This window comes from Balaenoptera musculus, chromosome 4, assembly GCF_009873245.2.
Source record: "Balaenoptera musculus isolate JJ_BM4_2016_0621 chromosome 4, mBalMus1.pri.v3, whole genome shotgun sequence".
Lineage (NCBI taxonomy): Eukaryota > Metazoa > Chordata > Mammalia > Artiodactyla > Balaenopteridae > Balaenoptera > Balaenoptera musculus.
Window position 1 is genome coordinate 115,721,683 of NC_045788.1, and position 26,070 is coordinate 115,747,752.

The 26,070-nt window shown below is 36.8% G+C and overlaps 1 protein-coding gene across 2 annotated transcripts in view; it reads left to right on the forward strand.

Annotated features, from left to right (window-relative positions):
• LOC118893927 (multidrug resistance-associated protein 1-like) overlaps window positions 1–26,070 on the forward strand; it is an 84,354-nt gene that overhangs the window by 1,931 nt on the left and 56,353 nt on the right. For both annotated transcript variants that reach the window (XM_036849586.1, XM_036849587.1), the window contains exons 2-5: window positions 3,360–3,421; window positions 11,810–11,957; window positions 12,708–12,850; window positions 18,149–18,326. In XM_036849586.1, the coding sequence (XP_036705481.1) occupies window positions 3,360–3,421; window positions 11,810–11,957; window positions 12,708–12,850; window positions 18,149–18,326 (531 nt within the window). The remainder of the gene's footprint in view (window positions 1–3,359; window positions 3,422–11,809; window positions 11,958–12,707; window positions 12,851–18,148; window positions 18,327–26,070) is intronic.

Here is a 26,070-nt window from a genome sequence, read left to right on the forward strand (position 1 = left end):
CACCAAAGGCAATACATCCTACAGAGGATTGAAGCACAAGTAAGATGTAGCCAGGAGACGTGAAGTACAAGGACGTGGACGAGAAGAAAGGTGTTTCTAAGCAGCAGCAAACAGCAACAGTGTGTAACAGGTAGAGCTGGAAAATACAATGAATTTACTGGATCCAATCCAGTGTCTTATACTTCTCAGTTGGAGGACTTTGGGCAAGTTTTTTTTAAACTCTAGGCCTTAGTTTCCTCTTCTATAAAATGAGGATGACAAAAATAGTCCCACCACAAAGACATGTTATATTTAATAATATACTTAGTACAGAATCTGGCACATAATAAGTGATTAAGAAACATAAGTTCTTTTTGCTTTCTAGATGTTTTCCCTTCTCCGTGAGCCTGTACAGACACTTTCCCATAACTTCCTTCACGATTCCCAGGACCCTCCTTTAATACCCACAAGGAAAGCACCTGAAGTTAGGGGTTATGAGGTATTGTTAACTGTAGCAATCACACCACATCCTCAGGAGGCCACATCTCAAGGGTGAACCCAAAGAAGATTGAGAGCAGCACATTTCACTAAATCCTGGACCCAAGCTATGCTGTGGGCTAAACTTTCTGCTCCTCCATCATAATTCAGAAATAACAGGACCACCATTCAAATGAAAATTGCCCATAAGTCATTAATATTAAGGTGTGTTTATGGGATGCCTACTATATGCCCAGTGGTAGATAAGTACAAAGATAATAAAATAGCTTAGAAAACAAAGGCCTGTAGTGGGCCTGGGGAGATGAAAAAAATGAGAAATCATTTGGTGTCAGTTACATCTGCAGAGGAAGTGCTGTCAGAGTGAGAATAGGTGAGTTAGAAGGATTGCAAAATGGCCAGTGGAGAAGATGGGAGTGAATTAGAACATTGGAAGATACTGTCAGAATTGTCATATCCTGGTTTTTTAACATAGATGTTGCTTTGCAGCAATATATCCATAAGAAACTCAGTGAGACCCATGTTATGTATTCAGTAATTATTTATTGAGAAGTCATTTACACATTCTTGGTGCTTAGTAAGGCTTAATTACATTTACCAGATATTTTACCTGCCTGCCATTTCTTCTGGGAGGTAAATATGCTTGGAATTCACTGTAATAAATTCAGTATAAGATGCCTGGCCCACATTTAAGGAGGCTGTTTACCAGAGGACTCAAAGAGCCTCGTATAAGATGCTTTCACATGCAAAATGGGCCTAGAGCAAATATTAAATCAAATACCCAGTTCTTGACCTGCGAAAGTAACCTTGTCTAGTAGCTTTGCAAGACGTTGGCCCTGAAAACAACAACCTTTTTTATTTAGCTAATGATTCTCTGGACCAGCTAGATGGTGTCCTGGTTTGGGTTAGCTTGGCTGAGCTCTGCTGAGCTCTCTCAGGCATGTGCTATAAGCTGGAGAGTTGGCTGGTGGCTGGATTATGTAGGACCAATTTCCTCATACGTCTGGCAGTTTTCAAGCTGTTGGCCAGGATGACCAGATGAGAACCTTGGTTCTCCTCCATGTGGTCTCTCATCCTCCAGGAGGTTAGCTGGGTCTCAGTCATGTGGTTCACTCAGGGTTCCAAGCATAGCAAGCCTCTTGAAGCTTAGAGTTGGAGTTCTCTTAATGTCACTCCTGTTGCATTCTCATAATCAAAACAAGAAGCAGTGCCAGCCCAGATTCAAGGAGTGGGAAATAGAGTCTGTCTCTTGATGGGAAAAGCTGCAAAGAATTTGTAGCCGTTTGTAATCAGCCACAGAAATATATGTATTTTGGATGAGAATACAATCTTCACACTGGTGGCCAGTTATCAAATTGGCAACTCCCTGTAAAATAAAATGTGACTTCCAGGTTAATCAGAGAGTTTTCAGAACATTTTCCCCACTGATATATGCATTGATACTTATTTTCCAAATAATATGTTTGGTAACAAGAGTTATGACAGTTCTATAGTTCACGTGTTTGAGTGGTTATTTGGGGCCACCATGTGATAAATGTTTTACGTTTGTCACAGCATTTACTTCTTGAAATAATCATGTAAGGATAAATACCAATTTGCTAAATTACAGTTTACCCTGGAACAACACAGAGGTTAAGGGTGCCGAGCCTCATTGACGTCGAAAATTCACATGTAACTTATAGTCGGCTTTCCATGTGTGCTGTTCCTCCACATCCAAAGTTCCTCATCCACAGATTCAAACAACCCCTGATTGTGTAGTACTTACTATTGAAAGCAATCCAAATGTTCAAATCCATGCAGTTCAAACTCATGTTGTTCAAGGGTCAACTCTATGTGTGTGTTTGTGTGTGTGTATATACACACACACATATACATTTCTTCAAAGATTTAGAGTATACCGTTTGGTATAACTAAGAGAACAGATTTGGAGTGAGTATTACGTTTTCTCCTCTATAGTCGGGACATTTTGCTGTATAGGATGAAACATTGTTTCACTCATTACTTCTAGAATCAGAATTTTTAAAAATGTGGTAAACACTTTTTGAATATGAAATCAGAACTGGATTAGAGAGGATCAATGCAAAAATCGTTAAATATGGGACAATTTCTAAGAATGAAATTTAATATTGTGATTAGTTTAACTTTTTAAAAGGCACAGATTGATGCTGACCTTAAAAATGTAAAATTATGACTTTTGAGAACTTCCCTTGTAAACCCCTCCTCTTTTGGTTGAACTCACCAGGTCAATGGGAAGAATTTTATGGAAATATTATAAGCTCCCCAAATAATATGCAATAGTGATAAATATATAATTGTGTGTATATTTATACATTTATACAAATTATGTAATTAAACACACAGAAGTTAGTAAACCAAATGCCTGTTATAGTCTATTATTTTTCTATTTTTCAGAAGAAAGCCAAAACTGTTTTTAATTTAGCAATTAAAATGTTTTAAATTTAGCTTATACATATATGTAAGCTAAATTATGTGTGTATATATGTATTCATATACATAAGCATATGCATACATATATACACAGTCATATAAATTCAAGGAGCTATGTATATACATGTGTGTGTGTATAGAGAGAGAGAGAGAAAGAGAGAGGAAGTAATAGGAATTTTAGAAATAATTTTCCTATTCTACATGGTTTCTTGCTATGTAAGCAGTTGTAATTTTGGGAGAAATCTTAAAATTCTTCTAGTGCAACCCCTGTCCAAGAATATCTTAATTGTATTCCTTAAAGATTATGATATCAATGTAGCTGAAACATAAATGATTTCATGTCTACTCTTCCACTTGCTGACAAAGATATTTCAAATGTAAAATAAAGACATTTTCTTCATACAATAGTTGTTTTATATATATTCTTTTTTTTTTAGAAATGCAGTCCAGAGAAAAGTGCTTCATTCTTCAGTAAGATGACCTATTCCTGGTTTAGCAGGTAGGAATTTTACTAATTTATCTGTAGTATACCACACTGAGGAAGATTCCAAGAGAAATGACACCTACATGTTATTCCTTTAATCTAAGCATGAATATTTTTACAAAATAACTTTGTATAGGTTTTCTTCTCATATTATCTATTACAAAAAAATCACATATAGTAACATACTAAATAGTTCCACAGATAAGACTACTAATACTCCTGTAATAAGGCTGCCCCTTTATAGGATTTGTACCCCTGTTAGCACTAGGGAAGGGCAAAAAAAAAAAATAATAATTATATATATATATATATATATATATATATGTATAATATATAAACATCAAATATGTTACCCACTTTATACATTTTATTTCATTTAATTCTCCCCTATGTCCTATGAGATAGGCTTTAACAGATGAGAAAATCTGAGGCTCAGGAAGAGGAAGTAACTTGTCCATTGATACCCATGTAGGAGCACACTGACCTGATGTTAGAAGTCAGTTTTTTTGAGTTCATGTTTCACATTTTTGTTTGTTTGTTCGTTTCATTATTCTACTCTTTCCTGGAAATGCTCTCATATATACTTATGTATACTACTATTAAAACACACACACAATCATTTTTGTAAGACACATAATGTGATTCTTCTCATAGAGTAATTCATCTATAATGTGTGATGAAGGCTTTAACACAAGAATTACATCATATTTAATGAGAAGAGTTGATTTTTTTCTAATTTTATAAATTCAGAAGCTTTCTTTAGAAATGTATTTATTTTCCCCACAGAAATTTTATGATAATATGAAACTAAGTTTATCATCTTAATGCTCCTTGATCTTTAGTTGGTAGAAACAAAATTGCCCAATTTGATCTACAAATATGTTCTCAAGAGTAGCCGAATGGTGTAAAAAAAAAGAAAAGTTTGGTTGTATACTAGATGCCCTACATTATGCTAACCTTTAAAAATGCAGACATAAATGACCTAGATCCTGTCTTCCAGGAATTCATAGTAGAAGTAAAAAGATTAAGAAGTACACTATCCAGATTCAATGCAATCCCTATCAAACTACCACTGGCATTTTTCACAGAACTAGAACAAAAAATTTCACAATTTGTATGGAAACACAAAAGACCCCGAATAGCCAAAGCAATCTTGAGAACAAAAAATGGAACTGGGGGAATCAGGCTCCCTGACTTCAGACTATATTACAAAGCTTCAGTAATCAAGACAGTTTGGTACTGGCACAAAAACAGAAATATAGATCAATGGAACAGGATAGAAAGCCCAGAGATAAACCCACACACATATGGTCACCTTATCTTTGATAAAGGAGGCAAGCATATACAGTGGAGAAAAGACAGCCTCTTCAATAAGTGGTGCTGGGAAAATTGGACAGGTACATGTAAAAGTATGAAATTAGAACACTCCCTGACACCATGCACAAAAATAAACTCAAAATGGATTAAAGACCTAAGTGTAAGGGCAGACACTATCAAACTCTTAGAGGAAAACATAGGCAGAACACTCTATGACATACATCACAGCAAGATTCTTTTTGACCCAGCTCCCAGAGAAATGGAAATAAGAACACAAATAAACAAATGGGACCTAATGAAACTTAAAAGCTTTTGCACAGCAAAGGAAACCATAAACAAGACCAAAAGACAACCCTCAGAATGGGAGAAAATATTTGCAAATGAAGCAACTGACAAAGGATTAATCTCCAAGATTTACAAGCAGCTCATGCAGCTCAATAACAAAAAAACGAACAACCCAATCCAAAAATGGGTAGAAGACCTAAACAGACATTTCTCCAAAGAAGATATACAGATGGCCTACAGACACATGAAAGAATGCTCAACATCATTAATCATTAGAGAAATGCAAATCAAAACTACAATGAGATATCATCTCACACCGGTCAGAATGGCCATCATCAAAAAATCTAGAAACAATAAATGCTGGAGAGGGTGTGGAGGAAAGGGAACACTCTTGCACTGTTGGTGGGAATGTAAATTGATACAGCCACTATGGAGAACAGTATGGAGGTTCCTTAAAAAACTACAAATTGAACTACCATACGACCCAGCAATCCCACTACTGGGCATATACCCTGAGAAAACCATAGGTCAAAAAGAGTCATGTACCACAATGTTCATTGCAGCTCTATTTACAATAGCCAGGACATGGAAGCAACCTAAATGTCCATCGACAGATGAATGGATAAAGAAGATGTGGCACATATATACAATGGAATATTACTCAGCCATAAAAAGAAATGAAATGGAGGTATTTGTAATGAGGTGGATGGAGTTAGAGTCTGTCATACAGAGTGAAGTAAGTCAGAAAGAGAAAAACAAATACAGTATGCTAACACATATATACGGAATCTAAGGAAAAAAAAAAAGGGCCATGAAGAACCTAGTGGCAAGATGGGAATAAAGACACAGACCTACTAGAGAATGGACTTGAGGATATGGGGAGGGGGTGGGGTGAGATGTGACAGGGTAAGAGAGTGTCATGGACATATATACACTACCAAATGTAAAATAGATAGCTAGTGGGAAGCAGCCGCATAGCACAGGGAGATCAGCTCGGTGCTTTGTGACCACCTAGAGGGGTGGGATGGGGAGGGTGGGAGGGAGGGAGATGCAAGAGGGAAGAGAAATGGGAACATATTGTATATGTATAACTGATTCACTTTGTTATAAAGCAGAAGCTAACACACCATTGTAAGGCAATTATACTTCAATAAAGATGTTTAAAAAAAAAAAAAAAAAAAAAAAAAAAAGAAGTACACTATCAATTACCCAAAAAGGCAAAAGACAGTATAAACATGATGGAGAAACAATTTTCAGGAGTGTCATCTAACCAAGTTTGCACAGTTTGGGAATGTTTCACAAGTGATTAATGGTTTAACCCAACATTTAAAAGGTGTAGGGGTGAGCCACGTGGCATTCCAAGTTGAGCAAATACCATATGCAAACCACAGAGGCAGAGGAGAACTGACCCTTCCACATTGCAGAGTGTTGGTGTGGCAAGCGATCAAGCTGGAAGGACAGATCAGAAAGAGTTCTCTAGGACATCCTGAAGATAGTGAGAAGCCAGGGAAGGATTTTAAATAGAGAGTGACATACTATTTGCACTTCAGAAAAATCACCTTTGCAATTCTGTGGATATGATATGTAGGAGATGAAAATGGAGACAGAGAGAGAGGTTAAAAGGCTCTTTGGGTATCCTGGTAGATTTATGGTTACCATCTGAACTGTGGTAATGATAAAGATGATGAAGAGGAAGGAACAGATTCAAGAGCTATTTAAGAGAGAGAGTTGGTTGGTTGAGGAAATTGAGGAACTGGGAAAAGTGTTGAATAAATCTCAATCTCTGGCTCAGATAACTGAGAGGATTAGGTGTTGTTAAAAATTTTGTGACTTCGGTTTGGGGAAGTTTCAATTTCCGGTGCCTGACTCATTCCCATAAAAAATATCTATGGAAAAGTAGCTCTCAGACCTGTGGATGTGGATTTGAGGGTCACTGACCGTAGATCAGTAGTTGAAGCCATGAGCCTGACTGAGATCATCCAGAAGGAGATCCTATTGAATAGGATGAACAAACAGTACATTTAGTATTTAAACAGTGAGAGGAGGGGGAGTCTACAAAGGAAGCTAAGTACTCAGAATATGAGAGACAAACCAAAGAAAGCATGTGATTGTAAGCTAGGGAAACTGTCAAAAAAGGAGAAATACAAAGTGACCAATAGGGCTAAATACTGAAAAGGGGTAAATTGAAATAAGAGCTGAGTATATTCTCCATTGTAAAGATGATTGGTGATTTTTATGAAAGCTGTTGAAGTAGAAAACTGATATACTTGATGAGCAAATAATTGGGCAGAAGAGGTTGAATTATGATAAGAATTCCAAGTTATACAAATCTAGGAATCACTTAAAGAGGATGACAAAAATTTTACGCCAATATGCTACATTGTTACGCACTAGAAAAAAATAAAGGTTAAATAGAAATGTAAATGTAAATGTGGGCTATTTACAGTTAACAATTTTGATTTTTCAAATTTGTGTATATGTAGATATGTTTTCCAAACCTGAGTTCTGTCTCATCCATGAATTGAGAGAAAGAGTGATGTCTACACTGGCTTTAAAAATTCAGACTCTCATTGTTTTGGTGGGGGGAGCGCAGATTTTCCTTTCCATTTTATTTTCATGCTTTGCCTTTTAAAAAAATCACTGACATTGCCCTTGTCAGATTCCATACACAATTTTGTATCCTGCTTTTCAAATATACCATTATAATAAGTTTTTTCTTTCTTTTTTAAATTAATTTTTATTAGAGTATAGTTGCTTTGCAATGTTGTGTTAATTTCTAATGTATAGCAAAGTGAATCAGCTATACATTTACATAGATCCCCTCTTTTTTGGATTTCCTTCCCATTTAGGTCACCACAGAGCACTGAGTCGAGTTCCCTGTGCTATACAGTTGGCTCTCATTAGTTACCTATTTTATACATAGTTATCAGAGTGTCATTTTTAAGTCACAGACTATCACAGAATGTAAATGATGCAAATAATTTTAAGTAAATGTACTTTAAAACTTTTATTATCAAGTTATAAAAACTATATGCATTTATATTAAATATTACAAACACCATTTTAGGAGGCCTAAAGGAAGAAGCTGAAATTAAATGTAATAAGCAAGATAAAACATAGCAAATTTTAAAATATGGCAACCCAATAGCTTGAAGTCCATATCTTAGATCAAATAGGCAATAAGCTATAATTTTTTAATATCGCATTTATTTTCTGTTTAAATTTAACATCTCAGCACTAGATAGGAGATATTTTCATCGCATGCCATTATCTGAAACTATCATTGGCGTTAATCTAATGTGGTTTCTTATCTGGTGATCAAACAATTGCAGCTGAAACATAGCTATTGTTTAAGAGAATGTCTCTTTGAAGACAGTGGTTAATTGTGTTCTCAGATCTGTTCTTTGAGTTACAGAATGAAGTCAGAAATTATTTCCTAGGCCAAATTCAAGCTCCCATAATTATATGAATAATTCAATTAAAATGTACTCAGATGATACAAACAATTAGCCAATTATATGCTTATGAGCCTTAATCTCTAAGGCAGTAGCTGTCTAGATCATGTTGATGATCAAGTAATTATGAAGGCTTTATTAGCAAATATAATCTGTCATCAGTGTATAATAATCATGGTCACAGAATAATCCCCTTGACATACATGGAAAAATCTAGTTAAAGTTCTTATAGGTCACAGTTGAATTATTATTTTAACCAGGGATACACTATTCAATCTGTCCTACCTTTTGCTCACATATTGATAAAACTTGTACATTTCCTAACTTTGTCCTATCCTACGATTTTTGTACAGACTGTCTTGCCTTTTCCCATTACACAATCACCCCTTTCCAGAAATGTTTAAAAACGTAATTAGCAATAATGAAAATGATGATGCTACTGTATATCTATACTTTCCAAGTATTCAATTATTACTCATCTACAAAATTTACTTTTCATCTCATCCTCCTGCCCAACTGCCACTGGTTTACTACCTTTAACATCAGCTGGATGAGATACTTATGCACCCTTGTTAATGTTAAATACACTCAAAATTCTCTCTAATGTAACAAAATTGAATGCAGAGTAGAAATATTACACTTAATGACACTGTCTGCCTTTGGTTAAGTTAGCACTGGTGTATATCACATTTAAAAACCTGTGGCCGATAGTGAGAGGCCTGCGCACCGCCATGAAGAGTGGCCCCCGCTTGCCGCAACTGGAGAAAGCCCTCGCACAGAAACCAAGACCCAAAACAGCCATAAGTAAATAAATAAATAAATACATAAAAATTAAAAAAAAAAACAAACCTGTGGCCAGTCCCTAGAGTTCCTGCTGTTTAACCACCTGTAAAAATGGGAAATTAATATTGCTCTGCATGCTTTAGAGTGTTGTGAGTATCAAAGTAGTTTAAGTGAATGTCCTTTGAAAAGAAATATCAATCTAAAAAACACAAGATTCATGTATGTACCTTTATTATTGCTTTAGGACTAAAGTCCACAAGTTTGTGGGACCTGGTGCATGCTACATTTCACTCATTGGGAGGGTCAACTACTGGTCCTAGTTGCTTCCCCAAAGCTGCTTCATCAATTGATTTAAAGAAACACCACTTCCTCTTTTCCTAGGTGCTTATGTGTAAAAGTTAGACCAGAAGAGAGCAAAAGAGGTGGAAGAAGCACACACCTGGCAAAAGTGAAGTCACAGCCGAGCCCAAATACACCACAATCAATTCAGCTTAAGTGTCACTTTTAGATGCTGCATTATTTGGAGACTCAGCATGAAAGCCAGGGGTCACTTATCCCCGTGAACCAAAACCGCTGAGTTTTGCACAGTTCTAACTCAAAATGCTGAGGCAGTAAATGTTATTAAAAATGCTTCTGTGAAAATCAATGCAATCTTATTTTGAAAATGAATATTTATTTTGTGGAACAGAATAGAAGGACTTAATATGACACAGAAGTAGTTTATTGCTTAATATGTTTTAAAAAGTGCACTGAAGGAAATTGTCCAGCATATTGAGCCAACAGAAACATGATTACGGAAGGTCTTCTTAGTACATTTAAGCCTTTTTGTTAAATATGAATTGTAATATGATATTAGATAGTGTAATAAAAGTAAAATTGAATCCAGTGGAGACTGGTTACCACAGGGTTTAAATCCATCCGAGGGTCAATCAATTCAGATTGTTCAGTAACAATGACAATGAAAGCAGTTCCAATTTGGAGTAGTGTAATACTTTGTTATGGTCTCTTGGACTAATATACTTTGTAATGGAAAAAACTGAAGCTATAGAGTCAGAAGGCCTGGGTTTAAATGGTAGTTTAATTTCTTATTGAACGAGTCATGTCATCAAGCTCAAAACTGACTATATCTGAACTGTATTACTTAGCAGTGTGTTTGGCTTCAGGTAACAGAATAGCCAAATAATAATAGCTTAAATAGATATGTATATATTTTCTTATGTTGTTGGGTAGTTCACCAGCAGGGAATAGGCTGGTGAACTACCTCAGCAATGTTATCAAGGACCCAGGCTTTTTCTATCTTTCCACCCTCCATTTCTAGTATTTGGCTTTTCACCCATGGTGGCAAAGGTGGCTTCTCCATCTCAGACCATTATGTCTTCAGTACAGGGAGGAAGGAGGAAGGTGCAGGAAAAGGAAGGCAAGCATTTTCTCCTTTTGAAGTTTTGTGTCTTTTTTTTTTTTTTTTGGCCGCGCGGCCCGGCTTGCGGGATCTCAGTTCCCCCACCAGGGATTGAACCCAGGTCACGGCAGTGAGAGCGTGGACTCCTAACCACTAGGCAACCAGGGAACTTCCTGGTTTGTGTCTTCTTTTGAAAAAGAAAGTCCTCCTCAGCAGACTTCTGTTTAGATTTCCTTAGCCATAACTGAGTTATATTATTTAATGCTAAGCAAAAAAGTAATGAGATTACCAGGACTGATTTAGGCCAATCACAGATCATCACTCTGTGGCTGGAATAAGGACTTACTCTGAGTTCAAGAAATTTTCAAATGAATAAATATCAAATTCCAGTTAGTAGGAAGAGATGAGGCAAAAGGGATGGGTGTAAGGTAAAAATATAAATCATTGTCTGCCACAATAACGTTTGTGGTATAACTAGACCATGCACCTTTGTTTGCCTGGGAAAATCTCAGTTTAGACCCATTGTTTTTGCATAATTACTCACCATGTACTCTGCGGCAAGCTTTTTGAATGGAGGAACGTGGAAGTACTAAGAGGCTGGCAGTATCTTGCTGTACTTCTTAAGGTATCAGCTCCAAAATGGCTCTGTGACATTGGCTCATATGCTATGGATCAAAGTAAGTCACATGGCCAAGGCCTAAGTTTGTGGGGCAGATACAGGTACTCCACTTGGACATTCTGTAAAGTCAAGTGTCAAAGGGTATATATAGTCCCAGCAGAGGATGAATCCGTTTCTCTTCTGATACAAGGCTAAAAAGCAAATATGGGTTTTGGCGTGAATACCTTGCTGTGAAAGTTAGCTATTTAAATTTCAGTAAGGGAGGTAGGGTAGGTGGGCGTCTCCAGTATGAGATGAGTAAATGAAGTTAGTGTTTCACTGAATAACTGGATATCTAAGCAGCCCTGTTAAAAGCTACAAAGGATTATTATACATTATTGAACTCCAGGATAGAGTTGTATGAGTTTTCAAACACACTCTCTAGTCATTCCAACCTGATCAATAAAATAATTTATAAATCAAGAAGTCAAGCAAATGTGTGCAAAATTAGCTTTAACTTCATTGTTGGTTTTACTGAATTGTTTACCTTGCTCTTTCATTTTTAGAATAATTATTTTAGGCTATAAAAAACCTTTGGAAAGAGAGGATCTTTTCGAACTAAATGAAAGTGATTCCTCCTATATTGTGTGTCCCATCTTCGAAAAACAATGGAGGAAGGAAGTTTTAAAGAATCAAGAGAGGCAAAAAGTAAAGGTAATTAATTATTAAATTCTTAGTACTTAATTAAAAAACTAATAAAGCTTGTTCCAAATATGAGGTATTATTATTATTATTATCAATATAGAAAATCCCTTAAATATGTGAAATAACAAGCCATTTCTATACGTATAATTGGTTGTTATTGCAGCTAATTTCTGTCATCAAATTATTAAGCATCTCTTCCCTTCAAAACTCAGGAGCAAATGTGTTGATATGTATATAATTTTTGGCCTCTCACCAATATCTTTCCTCATCCATCATGGCAAAGATGGTCTGCATATCTCAGAGAATCATGTCTATTGGTCAAAGTGAGTCATATAGTGGCCAAGGCCAAAGCTTGTGGGGCAGGGATAGGTTCTCCACATGTAGCATGATACACACACACACACACACACACACACACACACACACACACATGAATATATATATAGTCTTTAGACTTCTCAAAAAGAAAACATAATTTGAAGATAAAACCTGTATTATTTAAACAGTTTCAAAACTCACAAAAGTGATAAAATAAAATATTTTTCCACTTATGCCACATGGTATAAATAATACCATGTGGTTTGGAGACATACCATACCAATGATATGGGCCATATTTTCAAGTTTAGCTGAATTTATTCTTTTTTTGTTGCTTTACTATCTTTGGAGTACAATACTAATTTTATGGTTAGTTTATATATATTTTATGTATTAGTTCTGTTCCCTTTTCACATTGTTTTTATTTTCTTTAATTATGTAGTCATCTTTTCATAAAGAGGCACATACCAGGAAACCGTCTCTACTCCGTGCATTGTGGAACACCTTTAAGTTTGTCCTGATTCAAGTTGCTTTATTCAAAGTGTTTGCTGATGTTTTGTCCTTCACTAGCCCACTCATAATGAAGTAAGTTGAAGTCTTGTTTTTTCTTCTTCCCACAGGAAAATGATAAGCAAATCATTCACTAAAAAAGAGTGAGATAGGTCCCAATTACAAATTTTATTTAGAATACAGGCAGTCTATTACGTTTGCCTGTGATATGAATGTGAATTATGATACTATAGTGAGTAATTACTGAAACCTACCATGTACTAAGCACTGTTCTAAAATCTTTATATTAATTATCTTATTTAATCTTTACAACAATCCTATGGTGTAGGAAGTAATATTGTATCCACTATCACAATGCAGAAACAAAGAAATTCTAGTACTTTGCCTAAGACCATACAGTTAGAAAATGCCAGAGTTACAATTCAAATCTAGGAAATCTGGCTTGAGTGTATGTTTAGAAAATGAAAGGACACATACCTCTACTATTTTCCTTAGCTGTGGACTTTTGGGAATTGAAATTTATCAGCTAAGGTAATAATATATAAATATATATAAATATATATGTATGTGTATATATTTATGTGTACATATAGAGAGAAAAAAATTAAAGAATTTCTATAATATCTCTATAGTATCTATATGCAAGAATTCATGGGCAGACATTAAAATTGAGTCCTTGACTATATGCTACCTTTTTCAAGGGGACATTTCCTTACCTCTGCCTGTCATATGAAGGAAACACAAGGAAACCTTTTTTTGTGAACTAATAATTATATTCTTTGTTTTGAGTAAGTTTTCAAGTTGGAGTTTTTAAGAACAATTTAATTCTTGAAAATAGAATTAATCCTGAGTTGCCTGGATCCCAAATAATATTCGGGCACATATTTATCCAATATTTATTAAGCACCTACTACATGCCAAACTGTTCTAAGTAGACCATGGGGATAGAGCAAAAATCAAAAAGTCTCTGCCCTGATGACACTTAGAAGGGAGAGATAAATAATAAACAAATGAATAAGTATAAATTGTATTAAGAAATAATCAGTGCTAAGGAAAGCAAAGTGCAGCAAGGCAATAGGGTAGGGAATACCAGTCTGGGGAACTGGAAGTTGTTTTTTTCTGTGAGGTGATTAGGGAAGACATTTGTTATAAGGTGAAATTTGAACAAAGTTCTGAAGGAAGTTAGGGAGGAAGCCGAGACCATATCTGTTGCAAATAGGAAGCACAAGTAGGGCTAAAGCCATGAGGCAGCAGCGTGCTTGGTGTCTTTGAAGACCCTTAGAAAGCTAGTGAGGCTGGAGCAGGGAAGCTGAGAGGTCAGAAAAGCAAAGTGATAAGACTGGGGTCAGAAAGATTTGGGGGCTGGAAAAGATTTTGAAGGGCCTTATGGAACGTGATATATTAGAAGGGAAACCTTTGAATGATTTTGAGCGTAGAATGATATGATTAGACTTCAGTTTTACATGAATCACTCTAGCTGCTGCACAGAGAATAAAATAGAGCAAGAGTGGAAGAAGGAACAGCTAAGATAATCCAGGCAAAAGTCAGTGAGGGCTTCAACTAGGTTGTAGCAATGAAGGTGATAAGTGGTTAGCTCCTGGCTTTATTTTAAAGGTAGAGTCAACATAATGCACTGATAGATTGAACGTAGGTTGAGAGAGGATGAAAGGAGTCAAGGGTGGCTTCCGAGTTTCCGTTAAATCACAAGGTAAATGAGTTACCATTTACTGAGGTATGGAAGGCTCAGGAAAGAGTCAAGGAGGGAGTGGAATTTGCTAAATTTGAAATATGTATTAGCCATTCTGCAGAAAAGAATTAAAATAGCAGACCTGACTGCTGTCCTTTGGAAGGTCTGTTTATAGGGCTGGCCTTTGGCTGGCGGTTGGAACTTGAATTTCAGGAGGGTTCCCACTACCTTAACTGATAGGAGTAGTTCAGTATGTCCAGACTGTTTATACAGTCAACATGGTCCATGCTGAATACCTGCTTTCCTTCTGGGAGTCTGGAATTTGGGCGTGTGTTAGGAAGAGGGTGCCCTGGGTGCTGAGTCTTTAAAGGGCTTCCCTGGTGGACAACGTTTCATATATTTGCCACAACTAGCTGCTGGGAGAATTAAGAGTGTTCTCTGTGACTCTACTGAGAGAGGACTTTTTGAAGCTTGTACCTGTTTTCCCCTAGACTTCACCCCACTCACCTTTTCTCTTTGTTAATTTTGTTTTGCATCCTTTCACCATAATAATTAATAGTCGTGGATATGACTATATGCTGAGTCCTAAAAGTTGTTCTAATGAATCATTTAACGAGGGAGTGGTCTTGGGGATCCCTGACAGACATTTAGGTAAAAAGTTTGAATGAGCAATTGTCTACATAAGTTTGGAGTTAGGAAAGATATAGGCTAGAGTGATAAATTTGGGAACTGTTCCAAATTAGACTGGGTATATCAAGCTACTGTTTTGGATGAGGTCACCTTAGTTACAGTGAAGGGAAGTAAAGATGTCCACACAAAAAATCATAAGCTTTTTCAGTGTGTAGAGGTGGTGAAGACAGGGAAATCCATCAAAAGATAGTGAGAAGGAGTGGCTGGAACAGAGAGAGGAGAACCGAAAGAGAATGGTGTTAAGGAATCCAAGGGTAGAAGCTGTTTTATTGCTGTCAGAAAACTGTTTCTGTTGTTTTTACCCCAGAGTCTCTATTTGATTCCCTTGTCTATAGACATATAAGCCAAATGTCTCCTGGATTAACCGTCCCCTCCTCCCACAGACAAGATAACAGATGTCTCATTCCCCCTGCCTCTGCCCCTCACCTCTGAATATCCCAGTTATTTTTAAGTAGTTACCACTGAGTAATTACCATTCATCTATGACCAGAAGTCCATCTATGAGAGATGCATTGGCCAGCATCTACTCTCCTGCCCTGTTCTGGTGATCTATTGCTGCAAAATTAGCCACTTCAAAACTAAGTGGTATAAAACAACCATGATTTTATTATGTTCATGATTTTGTGGACCAGGACTTCAGAGAGAGATTGCTTTTCTCTGCTCCACAATGACTGGGGCATTCACTGAGTAGCTTGAAGGGTTGAGATAGTTGTAGCAGCTCCAATAGAGACATGCATCTGGGAACTTGGACCTGGCTGCTGGCTGAGTGATACCTTGATTCTTTTCTGCATCTGCTGGTACCAGAATGTGAAGATGGCTTCTAAATTTATATGCCTGATGCCTGGGCTAAGATGGCTGGAAATGGTCATCTCTCTTTCCCTCTTTTTCTCTCTCTCCACAGCTTCTCTGAATGGTTAGCTTAAGCACTGAGGTCTCTGGTTAGTTGATCTTCTTACATAGCAGCTGGATGTTCCCAGAGTAAACATTCCAAGAAGTTTAGGCAAGTCGTTTTACGACCTAGACTTGGAAATCCCAGAATGTCACTTGAGCCATATTATTTTGGTCAAGCAATCCCTTAATTCAGCTCAGATCCAAAGGGAGGGGAATTAGGTTCAAATTCAAAATGAGAGGAGTAGCAAGTGATCTCCAGCCATTCTTAGTCATGTTCTGATTTCCATTTGCCAATGACTGACTACTGCTCAAGAAACTCATTAGAGAATCTCACTGTGGTCACTCTTTCTGAAAATAGTTATAGACGATGGCAATTCAGTGTCTCTGTGTTCTTCCCAAATGTGCAGTCTGTTGGGTACTAAAGAATTGTTAAGTCCTTGGCTGTGGGGTAGAGAATTGTCTTCCTAATTTTGTCACACACTTTCTATAACATACTAGCTTGATCACACCTGCAAAACAGAAATTTCAACATTGCATTGAAATGAGTCAGTTGACATGTCTTTCTCCCTGAGTAGACTATAAGTTCCTCCAGGAACTTATTCAATTTTTGTGTCCTTAGCTCCTAGCACAGAGCCTGGCACATAGAACGAAATACATTTCCTGAATGGATTACTGAGTAAATGGACTTATCCAAAGCTATGCTTTTCCAAGAAACACTCATTCTAGAGTAGCTGAATAAACTTACAATTCCTGCATTGGGGAAGAATTGAGTCATCAGAAAGAATTTTATGAATTTATATGATCATGTCTCATGTATAATAAATATATCAAAATAATACTTTCATTAATTTACTAGTAGAAGAAATTTGTTTCTTGTTGATCATGGTGCTTACTCTTTTTTCCCATTTATTGGGATTTTATTCTAATGTCAGTCAAACAAAAAAATGAGTATTTATATCTGATATCATGAATATAGGTTTACGATCTTTACCATGCCTTGATCACAGATTATTTACAGTATTTCCTGGAAATATTTTTAGTAGTTCCATATTAATATAGTACCTGGTGATAGTCATTTAGTTGTTTGATTTTATGAAACAGGAAATAGTCTAATTGATAGATGTATCTACAGTAAGAAGAATAGTGCTTCTCGTTCAGGAAATTTAATTCTGAGACCAAGAAGTTATTTAGTAAGTTGCTTTTGTAAAAATAATTCGGAGTCCCAATGGATGGCATCTGATAGACATCAACTAAAAATACAGGACCTGCTGTTGTATAATGTTTATGTGGGTTGTGGTCACTTCAAATAGTGATTTTCAGTGACTAGAGGTTTATAGTAGGATTTTTAGAGGCACTGGTATTATATTTGATTCTAAGGTACAATTTTAATAAAGATAATTTTTGAAGTACTTGGTTTATAAAGCAATTCGGGCAACATGAATTGCTTTTAAGTGTACATCCATTAACTGTCCAAGCTGTCAATAAAGTAGATCGAAGCTTAGATAATTAGAACCATCCCCATTGTCTAGGTGTACCCAGCATTGACCTTAATCACGATGACCGTGTTGTCACCAAACTTAAGAGGAAATAAGTAACGGTAGAGGAGAGGGAAATTGGATATGCATAAAAGTAATAAAAGGTGAGCTATAATTCAGGCCTTTAAAGAAACAGTGTCTTTTTGCCATGCTAAGAGATTCTCTACTTAAGTTCTAATTGTCATGTTTCCCTATATTTAACAAAATGCATGATTTCAGCAAAAAAAAAAAAGAACTTTTAAATATCTCTGTGTCTCAATTTTCATGATGAAGTTAGGCCAGAGCATTTAATTATTTGATGAGATTGCCATATGAAAACTAGAAAATATCCTTCTACCCACAAGCCTGCGATAATTATTGTTGATTCTATTTATTATATATACTTGAGTAAAAATAAAGGGGGAAAGGATGCCAAATTGGGCAAGTAAAAAAACAGGCAAGTGTGTGTGTGTGTGTGTGTGTGTGTGTGTGTATGTGTAACATTTTGACAGTACTTAATTCATATAAGCATTTTATTACTTCAGATGTTTAACATTTCTTCCCTTTTCTCAATTTGCATGTGACATTCAGGCAAATGATCATTTTCTGTGAACACCGCCCAGATTTTGGCTGGAGTGGCTATGGTTATGCTTTGGCACTTTTTGTCGTTGTCTTCTTGCAAACCCTGATCCTTCAGCAGTACCAACGTTTTAACATGCTCACTTCAGCAAAAATTAAGACAGCTGTAATTGGACTGATCTACAAGAAGGTAAAAGATTGAAGAAATTCCCAATTTCTAAATGAACTGTATCCTTATGTGCTTTAAAATAAGGGATCTGGAAAAATAGAAGTGTATATTAAAAAGTTCTAGTGTGTCCTTTGAATATACATTTATTTTGCTATGAAAGAACTTTGACTCATCAATATTGGTTGCATTAATTTCTTTATAGGGTCCTCTTTCTATAGTCCCTGAAACTTCTAGTCAACTCTAATCCATGAAATTAAATGATGTTCTCTGTCCACTGTTACATCACTTAACTCCTCCTCAGAAAATGAATGGAATTGAATGTTTTATGGTTGTCTATATTTATGTATCAATAAAATTTCTTTCCATGATCATTTTCCATCTACATAGTACCTTTTACTTCTTCCTCGGCTCACTCTGTCTTTTCATGCAACAAAGCCATCCTTCTCTATACAGTCGTTACCTATTTCTCTTTGAGTCTAAGCCCTTTCCCACCCACCCCAAAACCTAGCTGATCCTTATACCTAGCATGACCCTAAAGTTTAATTTGTCCTTTCTTGAAAATACAATTTTAAATACCACCTCTTTACCATTCAGAGCCTTTTATTTACATGATAGTTATAAACTATCATGTAATTATCATGTAATTTCATGTAATTATCATGTAATGTATCATGTATTTTATAACTCTAAATTAAAGAGTTTCCTCCCTCCCGTAGTTATCACTGAGTTATTAAATCAACAGGTGTATTTTGCCTTCTTAGTCTGTACTCCTCTATAAATTGTGGGTTCTTCAGATTTGGAATAGGAACTTTTTAACCTGTTGTACCTTTATCATCTAAGAGAGTGGCTTTTACACATTTTTATAAAAGTTGGAAGACTGAGTAAATGAATAAATGAGCCATTGCCTTCAAGAAATTAGGGAGAGCTATTAGCATACATAATAAATGTGTGGAACTAAATGCAGATATTGTAAGAGATCAGATAAGCAGGAAATCTACAATGTGTGTAGGCAGTTAAGGAAGGTTTCACATAGAAAGGAGACTTGAAATAGTCTTTGGGAAAGCTGTAGGATTTGTGTAAGTGGAAGGAAATGTAATTTGGGTTGATCTGGGCATGAAGTGTTACAGACCATTTGGCCATATTAGGCCAAAATGGAGGCATAGAGTGATTTTAGAGACTCTGGAATGACCCAAGTTCAACTGAGCCAGGAAGTACTAACTTGAAGTAGAGCTAGCTCTGTATAACGTAGCCCAGATACAGGGTCAGAGAGGCTGCCCCAGTTGTAATTTTAACGGCTGTAAATTCTGAGAATTTACAGAATCCAAATATGGAGAAAAGATTGATCAAAGAGTCTAGGAATCAGTTTAAATGCTAACATTTGTTTTCGATATATGGTCTATATGGAACAGGACTTCATTCATTGATTAAAGCATTGGAGTTTAGGTATAGGATTTGGATGCATTTACAAGCATAAAAGAGTAGATTGCGGTAGAAATTGGAGCAAACTGTCTGAAATAAAAAGGAAAATCAAGTGCTAGGGGTGAGTCCATTACAAGGGCAAAAAGACCCTGGAGATAATGTAAGAGGGAACAGAGTCTACAGGAGTGAGACTGTATGGGTCCTTAGAGAATGTTTAATAACAAAGGGCACTCAAGGATCAAAGGAATACAGCAATCAAGCTGGTTCAGTGGATCCTGCAGTAGGGATTAAGATTTAATTCTAACTCCATCAGACAAACAGCAGAAGACATTAGTAGTGACCTGTAGTGCTAGGATGCTCTGGGACAGCCCATGCAGGTGGCACAAATATAAGGCAGTCTTTCTTCTGAGTCTCTTATCCTACATCCGCTTTCCAGAGGGACTAACTGGGGCTGCTAAATTTCCCTTCTCCTATACAGATTTTAGGATTCTGATTTTTGTCATATTTAGATAACTTCAAGATCCTAAATGGCTCTCATAGTGACACCAGATGACCCATGTTCATCTGACACTGGCCCTCCTTCATCAGGGATTTGTCGTCACTCTGGGGTAAAGCTGGTCTCACACCTTTTTCTTGGTGAGGAAGGGAGGTGTTTGAAAGCTCTTGTTCTGTATCCATCCACATGACTGCTGCTACTTTGGAGTAGAGTTCAGGGAACATCATTTTTTAAGGTTTGTGGGGAAAAACACAGGCCTCCTTCCACTTGATCACTTCACGAGTCTTTGGGTCTTAGAACTCAGATTTTGTTACCCCTTAGCTCTCAGTTGCAGGCTCCATGGGAATTCTTGAGGACTAAGGAACAAGATATGGTTCAAAAGCAGCATCAGTTAGTCCTGGGCTTAATGTGGGCAGTCCGAGGGCATTCTTCCATCAAATACCATCCAATAGGAGTTTCTGTGATTTTTAAAATATTCTATATCCACATTGCCCAGTATGGTAGCCACTAGTCATATATGGCTGTTGAACCCTTGAAACTGAAACGTGGCTAGCAAGAGTAAGGAAGTAGATTTTTAATTTCAATTAAATTTAAGTTTAATAACCGTGTCTAGACTGTCTACATTTGTGGCTTAAAGGTTTATTCTTTCCTTAATTTTGGGACGTATATAATATAAAGAAAACTGATAAAATTCTGTTTCCATTCTTTAAAATAGATATACTTAAGTGTGGTCAGAAGGAGGAGAGAGAAAGAAAATCCTGGCATACTTTTTTTGCATCCAAAAGAACTGAAGAAAAAGGAATTCTCACAGATTTATGAGGATCCACCTTTACGAACACCATGACTCATTAGAAGTATGGCAACCACTGTTTGAGAATCACTGGGATAGAAATGTTTAGGGCCCAGCAAGTTCTAAATCATATGATGTCTATGACTTACGGCTAGGATGGTCAGGAAAAATAGTTCAGGAAATAAAGATATGAACCAGGGCTGTGGCAATGAGTCCAGAAAGGAACAAATACATGAGGGAGAATGTGAAATTGTAAAACAAATTTCATCATCATAAGATGAAATGAACCATTAGTGAATTGAGCTCAGTGATAAAAAAGATATTTCCAGCCCATAAAAAGGGTTTTTGAGGTTGGAAGCCATATCTGGTTTATCTGGGTTTTCTTAGAGCATAATTCAATCAATGAAATGAATGAAGTTTCAAAAGGTGATGAGTCACATAGTTGTGTTACAGATCCTCCTGAGTGGGTTCCCAACAAGGGTCCTTCTGTCCAGTGTCCTTCGAGCCAAACAAGTTTGGGTTAGGAGCAAAGGAAAGCTTTATTCTCTGATCAGATAACGGAGAGGTGGGAGCTCGCTCTAGAGCAGGGGTCCACAATCCCCCCCTCCCCATTGCTAGCATCAGGCCTGAATCATTCCCCCCCCTATCCCGGACCCCCAGTCCGTGGAAAAATTTTCTTCCAGGAAACCAGCCCTTGGGGACTGATGCTCTACAGCACAGGGCTCTCCTGACAGGCTGGCAAGGAGGGGAGGGGGTGGGATTCTTGCTGGGTGGTTGCAGCTGTGCTGCTCTGGCTCCTGATGGTTTCCTTTGCTGTGCAAAAGCTTTTAAGTTTCATTAGGTCCCATTTGTTTATTTGTGTTTTTATTTCCATTTCTCTAGGAGTTGGGTCAAAAAGGATCTTGCTGTGATTTATGTCATAGAATGTTCTGCCTATGTTTTCCTCTAAGAGTTTGATAGTGTCTGGCCTTACACTTAGGTCTTTAATCCATTTGAGTTTATTTTTGTGTGTGGTGTTAGGGAGTGTTCTAATTTCATACTTTTATATGTACCTGTCCAGTTTTCCCAGCACCACTTATTGAAGAGGCTGTCTCTTCTCCACTGTATATGCCTGCCTCCTTTATCAAAGATAAGGTGACCATATGTGCGTGGGTTTATCTCTGGGCTTTCTATCCTGTTCCGTTGATCTATGTTTCTGTTTTTGTGCCAGTACCAAACTGTCTTGATTACTGAAGCTTTGTAATGTAGTCTGAAGTCAGGGAGCCTGATTCCTCCAGCTCCATTTTTCATTCTCAAGATTGCTTTGGCTATTCGGGGTCTTTTGTGTTTCCATACAAATTGTGAAATTTTTTGTTCTAGTTCTGTGAAAAATGCCAGTGGTAGTTTGATAGGGATTGCATTGAATCTGTAGATTGCTTTGGGTAGTAGAGTCATTTTCACAATGTTGATTCTTCCAATCCAAGAACATGGTATATCTCTCCATCTATTTGTATCATCTTTAATTTCTTTCATCAATGTCTTATAATTTTCTGCATACAGGTCTTTTGTCTCCTTAGGCAGGTTTATTCCTAGATATTTTATTCTTTTTGTTGCAATGGTAAACGGGAGTGTTTTCTTAATTTCACTTTCAGATTTTTCATCATTAGTGTATAGGAATGCAAGAGATTTCTGTGCATTAATTTTGTATCCTGCTACTTTACCAAATTCATTGATTAGCTCTAGGAGTTTTCTGGTAGCATCTTTAGGATTCTCTATGTATAGTATCATGTCATCTGCAAACAGTGACAGCTTTACTTCTTCTTTTCCGATTTGGATTCCTTTTATTTCTTTTTCTTCTCTGATTGCTGTGGCTAACACGTCCAAAACTATGTTGAATAATAGTGGTGAGAGTGGGCAACCTTGTCTTGTTCCTGATCTTAGTGGAAATGGTTTCAGTTTTTCACCATTGAGGACAATGTTGGCTGTGGGTTTGTCATATATGGCCTTTATTATGTTGAGGAAAGTTCCCTCTATGCCTACTTTCTGCAGGGCTTTTATCATAAATGGGTGTTGAATTTTGTCAAAAGCTTTCTCTGCATCTATTGAGATGATCATATGGTTTTTCTCCTTCAATTTGTTAATATGATGTATCACGTTGATTGATTTGCGTATATTGAAGAATCCTTGCATTCCTGGAATAAACCCCACTTGATCATGGTGTATGAACCTTTTAATGTGCTGTTGGATTCTGTTTGCTAGTATTTTGTTGAGGATTTTTGCATCTATGTTCCTCAGTGATATTGGCCTGTAGTTTTCTTTCTTTGTGACATCTTTGTCTGGTTTTGGTATCAGGGTGATGGTGGCCTCGTAGAATGAGTTGGGGAATATTCCTCCCTCTGCAATATTTTAGAAGAGTTTGAGAAGGATAGGTGTTAGCTCTTCTCTAAATGTTTGATAGAATTCGCCTGTGAAGGCATCTTGTCCTGGGCTTTTGTTTGTTGGAAGATTTTTAATCACAGTTTCAATTTCAGTGCTTGTGATTGGTCTGTTCATATTTTCTATTTCTTCCTGGTTCAGTCTCAGCAGGTTGTGCATTTCTAAGAATCTGTCCATTTCTTCCAGGTTGTCCATTTTATTGGCATAGAGTTGCTTGTAGTAATCTCTCATGATCCTTTGTATTTCTGCAGTGTCAGTGGTTACTTCTCCTTTTTCACTTCTAATTCTATTGAATTGAGTCTTCTACCTTTTTCTCTTGATGAGTCTGGCTAATGGTTTATCAATTTTGTTTAACTTCTCAAAGAACCAGCTTTTAGTTTCATTGATCTTTGCTATTGTCTCCTTCATTTCTTTTTCATTTATTTCTGATCTGATCTTTATGATTTCTTTCCTTCTGCTAGCTTTGGGGTTCTTTTGCTCTTCTTTCTCTAATTGTTTAGGTGCAAGGTTAGGTTGTTTATTCGAGATGTTTCCTGTTTCTTGAGGTAGGCTTGTATTGCTATAAACTTCCCTCTTAGAACTGCTTTTGCTGCATCCCATAGGTTTTGGGTTGTCGTGTCTCCATTGTCATTTGTTTCTAGGTATTTTTTGATTTCCCCTTTGATTTCTTCAGTGATCACTTCGTTATTAAGTAGTGTATTGTGTAGCCTCCATGTGTTTGTATTTTTTACAGATCTTTTCCTGTAATTGATATCTAGTCTCATAGCGTGGTGGTCGGAAAAGATACTTGATACGATTTCAATTTTCTTAAATTTACCAAGGCTTGATTTGTGACCCAAGATATGATCTATCCTGGAGAATGTTCCATGAGCACTTGAGAAAAATGTGTATTCTGTTGTTTTTGGGTGGAATGTCCTATAAATATCAATTAAGTCCATCTTGTTTAATGTATCATTTAAAGCTTGTGTTTCCTTATTTATTTTCATTTTGGATGATCTGTCCATTGGTGACAGTGGGGTGTTAAAGTCCCCTACTATGACTGTGTTACTGTCAATTTCCCCTTTTATGGCTGTTAGCATTTGCCTTATGTATTGAGGTGCTCCTATGTTGGGTGCATAAATATTTACAATTGTTATACCTTCTTCTTGGATCGATCCCTTGATCATTATATAGTGTCCTTATTTGTCTCTTGTAATAGTCTTTATTTTAAAGTCTATTTTGTCTGATATGAGAATTGCTACTCCAGCTTTCTTTTGATTTCCATTTGTATGGAATATCTTTTTCCATCCCCTCACTTTCAGTCTGTATGTGTCCCTAGGTCTGAAGTGGGTCTCTTGTAGACAGCATATATATGGGTCTTGTTTTTGTATCCATTCAGCCAGTCTGTGTCTTTTGGTGGGAGCATTTAATCTATTTACATTTAAGGTAATTATCGATATGTATGTTCCTATTCCCATTTTCTTAAATGTTTTGGGTTTGTTATTGTAGGTGTTTTCCTTCTCTTGTGTTTCTTGCCTAGAGAAGTTCCTTTAGCATTTGTTGTAAAGCTGGTTTGGTGGTGCTGAACTCTCTCAGCTTTTGCTTGTCTGTAAAGGTTTTAATTTCTCCATCAAATCTGAATGAGATCCTTGCTGGGTAGAGTAATATTGGTGGTAGGTTTTTCTCCTTCATCACTTTAAGTATATCCTGCCACTCCCTTCTGGCTTGCAGAGTTTCTGCTGAAAGATCAGCTGTTAATCTTATGGGGATTCCCTTGTGTGTTATTTGTTGTTTTTCCCTTGCTGCTTTTAATATGTTTTCTGTATATTTAATTTTTGATAGTTTGATTAATATGTGTCTTGGCGTGTTTCTCCTTGGATTTATCCTGTATGGGACTCTCTGTGCTTCCAGGCCTTGATTAACTATTTCCTTTCCCATATTAGGGAAGTTTTCAACTATAATCTCTTCAAATATTTTCTCAGTCCCTTTCTTTTTCTCTTCTTCTTCTGGGACCCCTATAATTCGAATGTTGGTGCGTTTAATGTTGTCCCAGAGGTCTCTGAGACTGTCCTCAGTTCTTTTCATTCTTTTTTCTTTATTCTGCTCTGCAGTAGTTATTTCCACTATTTTATCTTCCAGGTCACTTATCCATTCTTCTGCCTCAGTTATTCTGCTATTGATCCCTTTTAGAGTATTTTTAATTTCATTTATTGTGTTTTTCATCATTGCTTGGTTCCTCTTTAGTTCTTCTACGTCCTTGTTAAATGTTTCTTGCATTTTGTCTATTCTATTTCCAAGATTTTGGATCATCTTTACTATCATTATTCTGAATTCTTTTTCAGGTAGACTGCCTATTTCCTCTTCATTTGTTAGGTCTGGCATGTTTTGACCCTGCTCCTTCATCTGCTGTGTGTTTTTCTGTCTTCTCATTTTGCTTATCTTACTGTGTTTGGGGTCTCCTTTTCACAGGCTGCAGGTTTGTAGTTCCCGTTGTTTTTGGTATCTGTCCCCAGTGGGTAAGGTTGGTTCAGTGGGTTGTGTAGGCTTCCTGGTGGAGGGGACTAGTGCCTGTGTTTTGGTGGATGAGGCTGGATCTTGTCTTTCTGGTGGGCACGTCCACGTCTGATGGTGTGTTTTGGGGTGTCTGTGGCCTTATTATGAGTTTA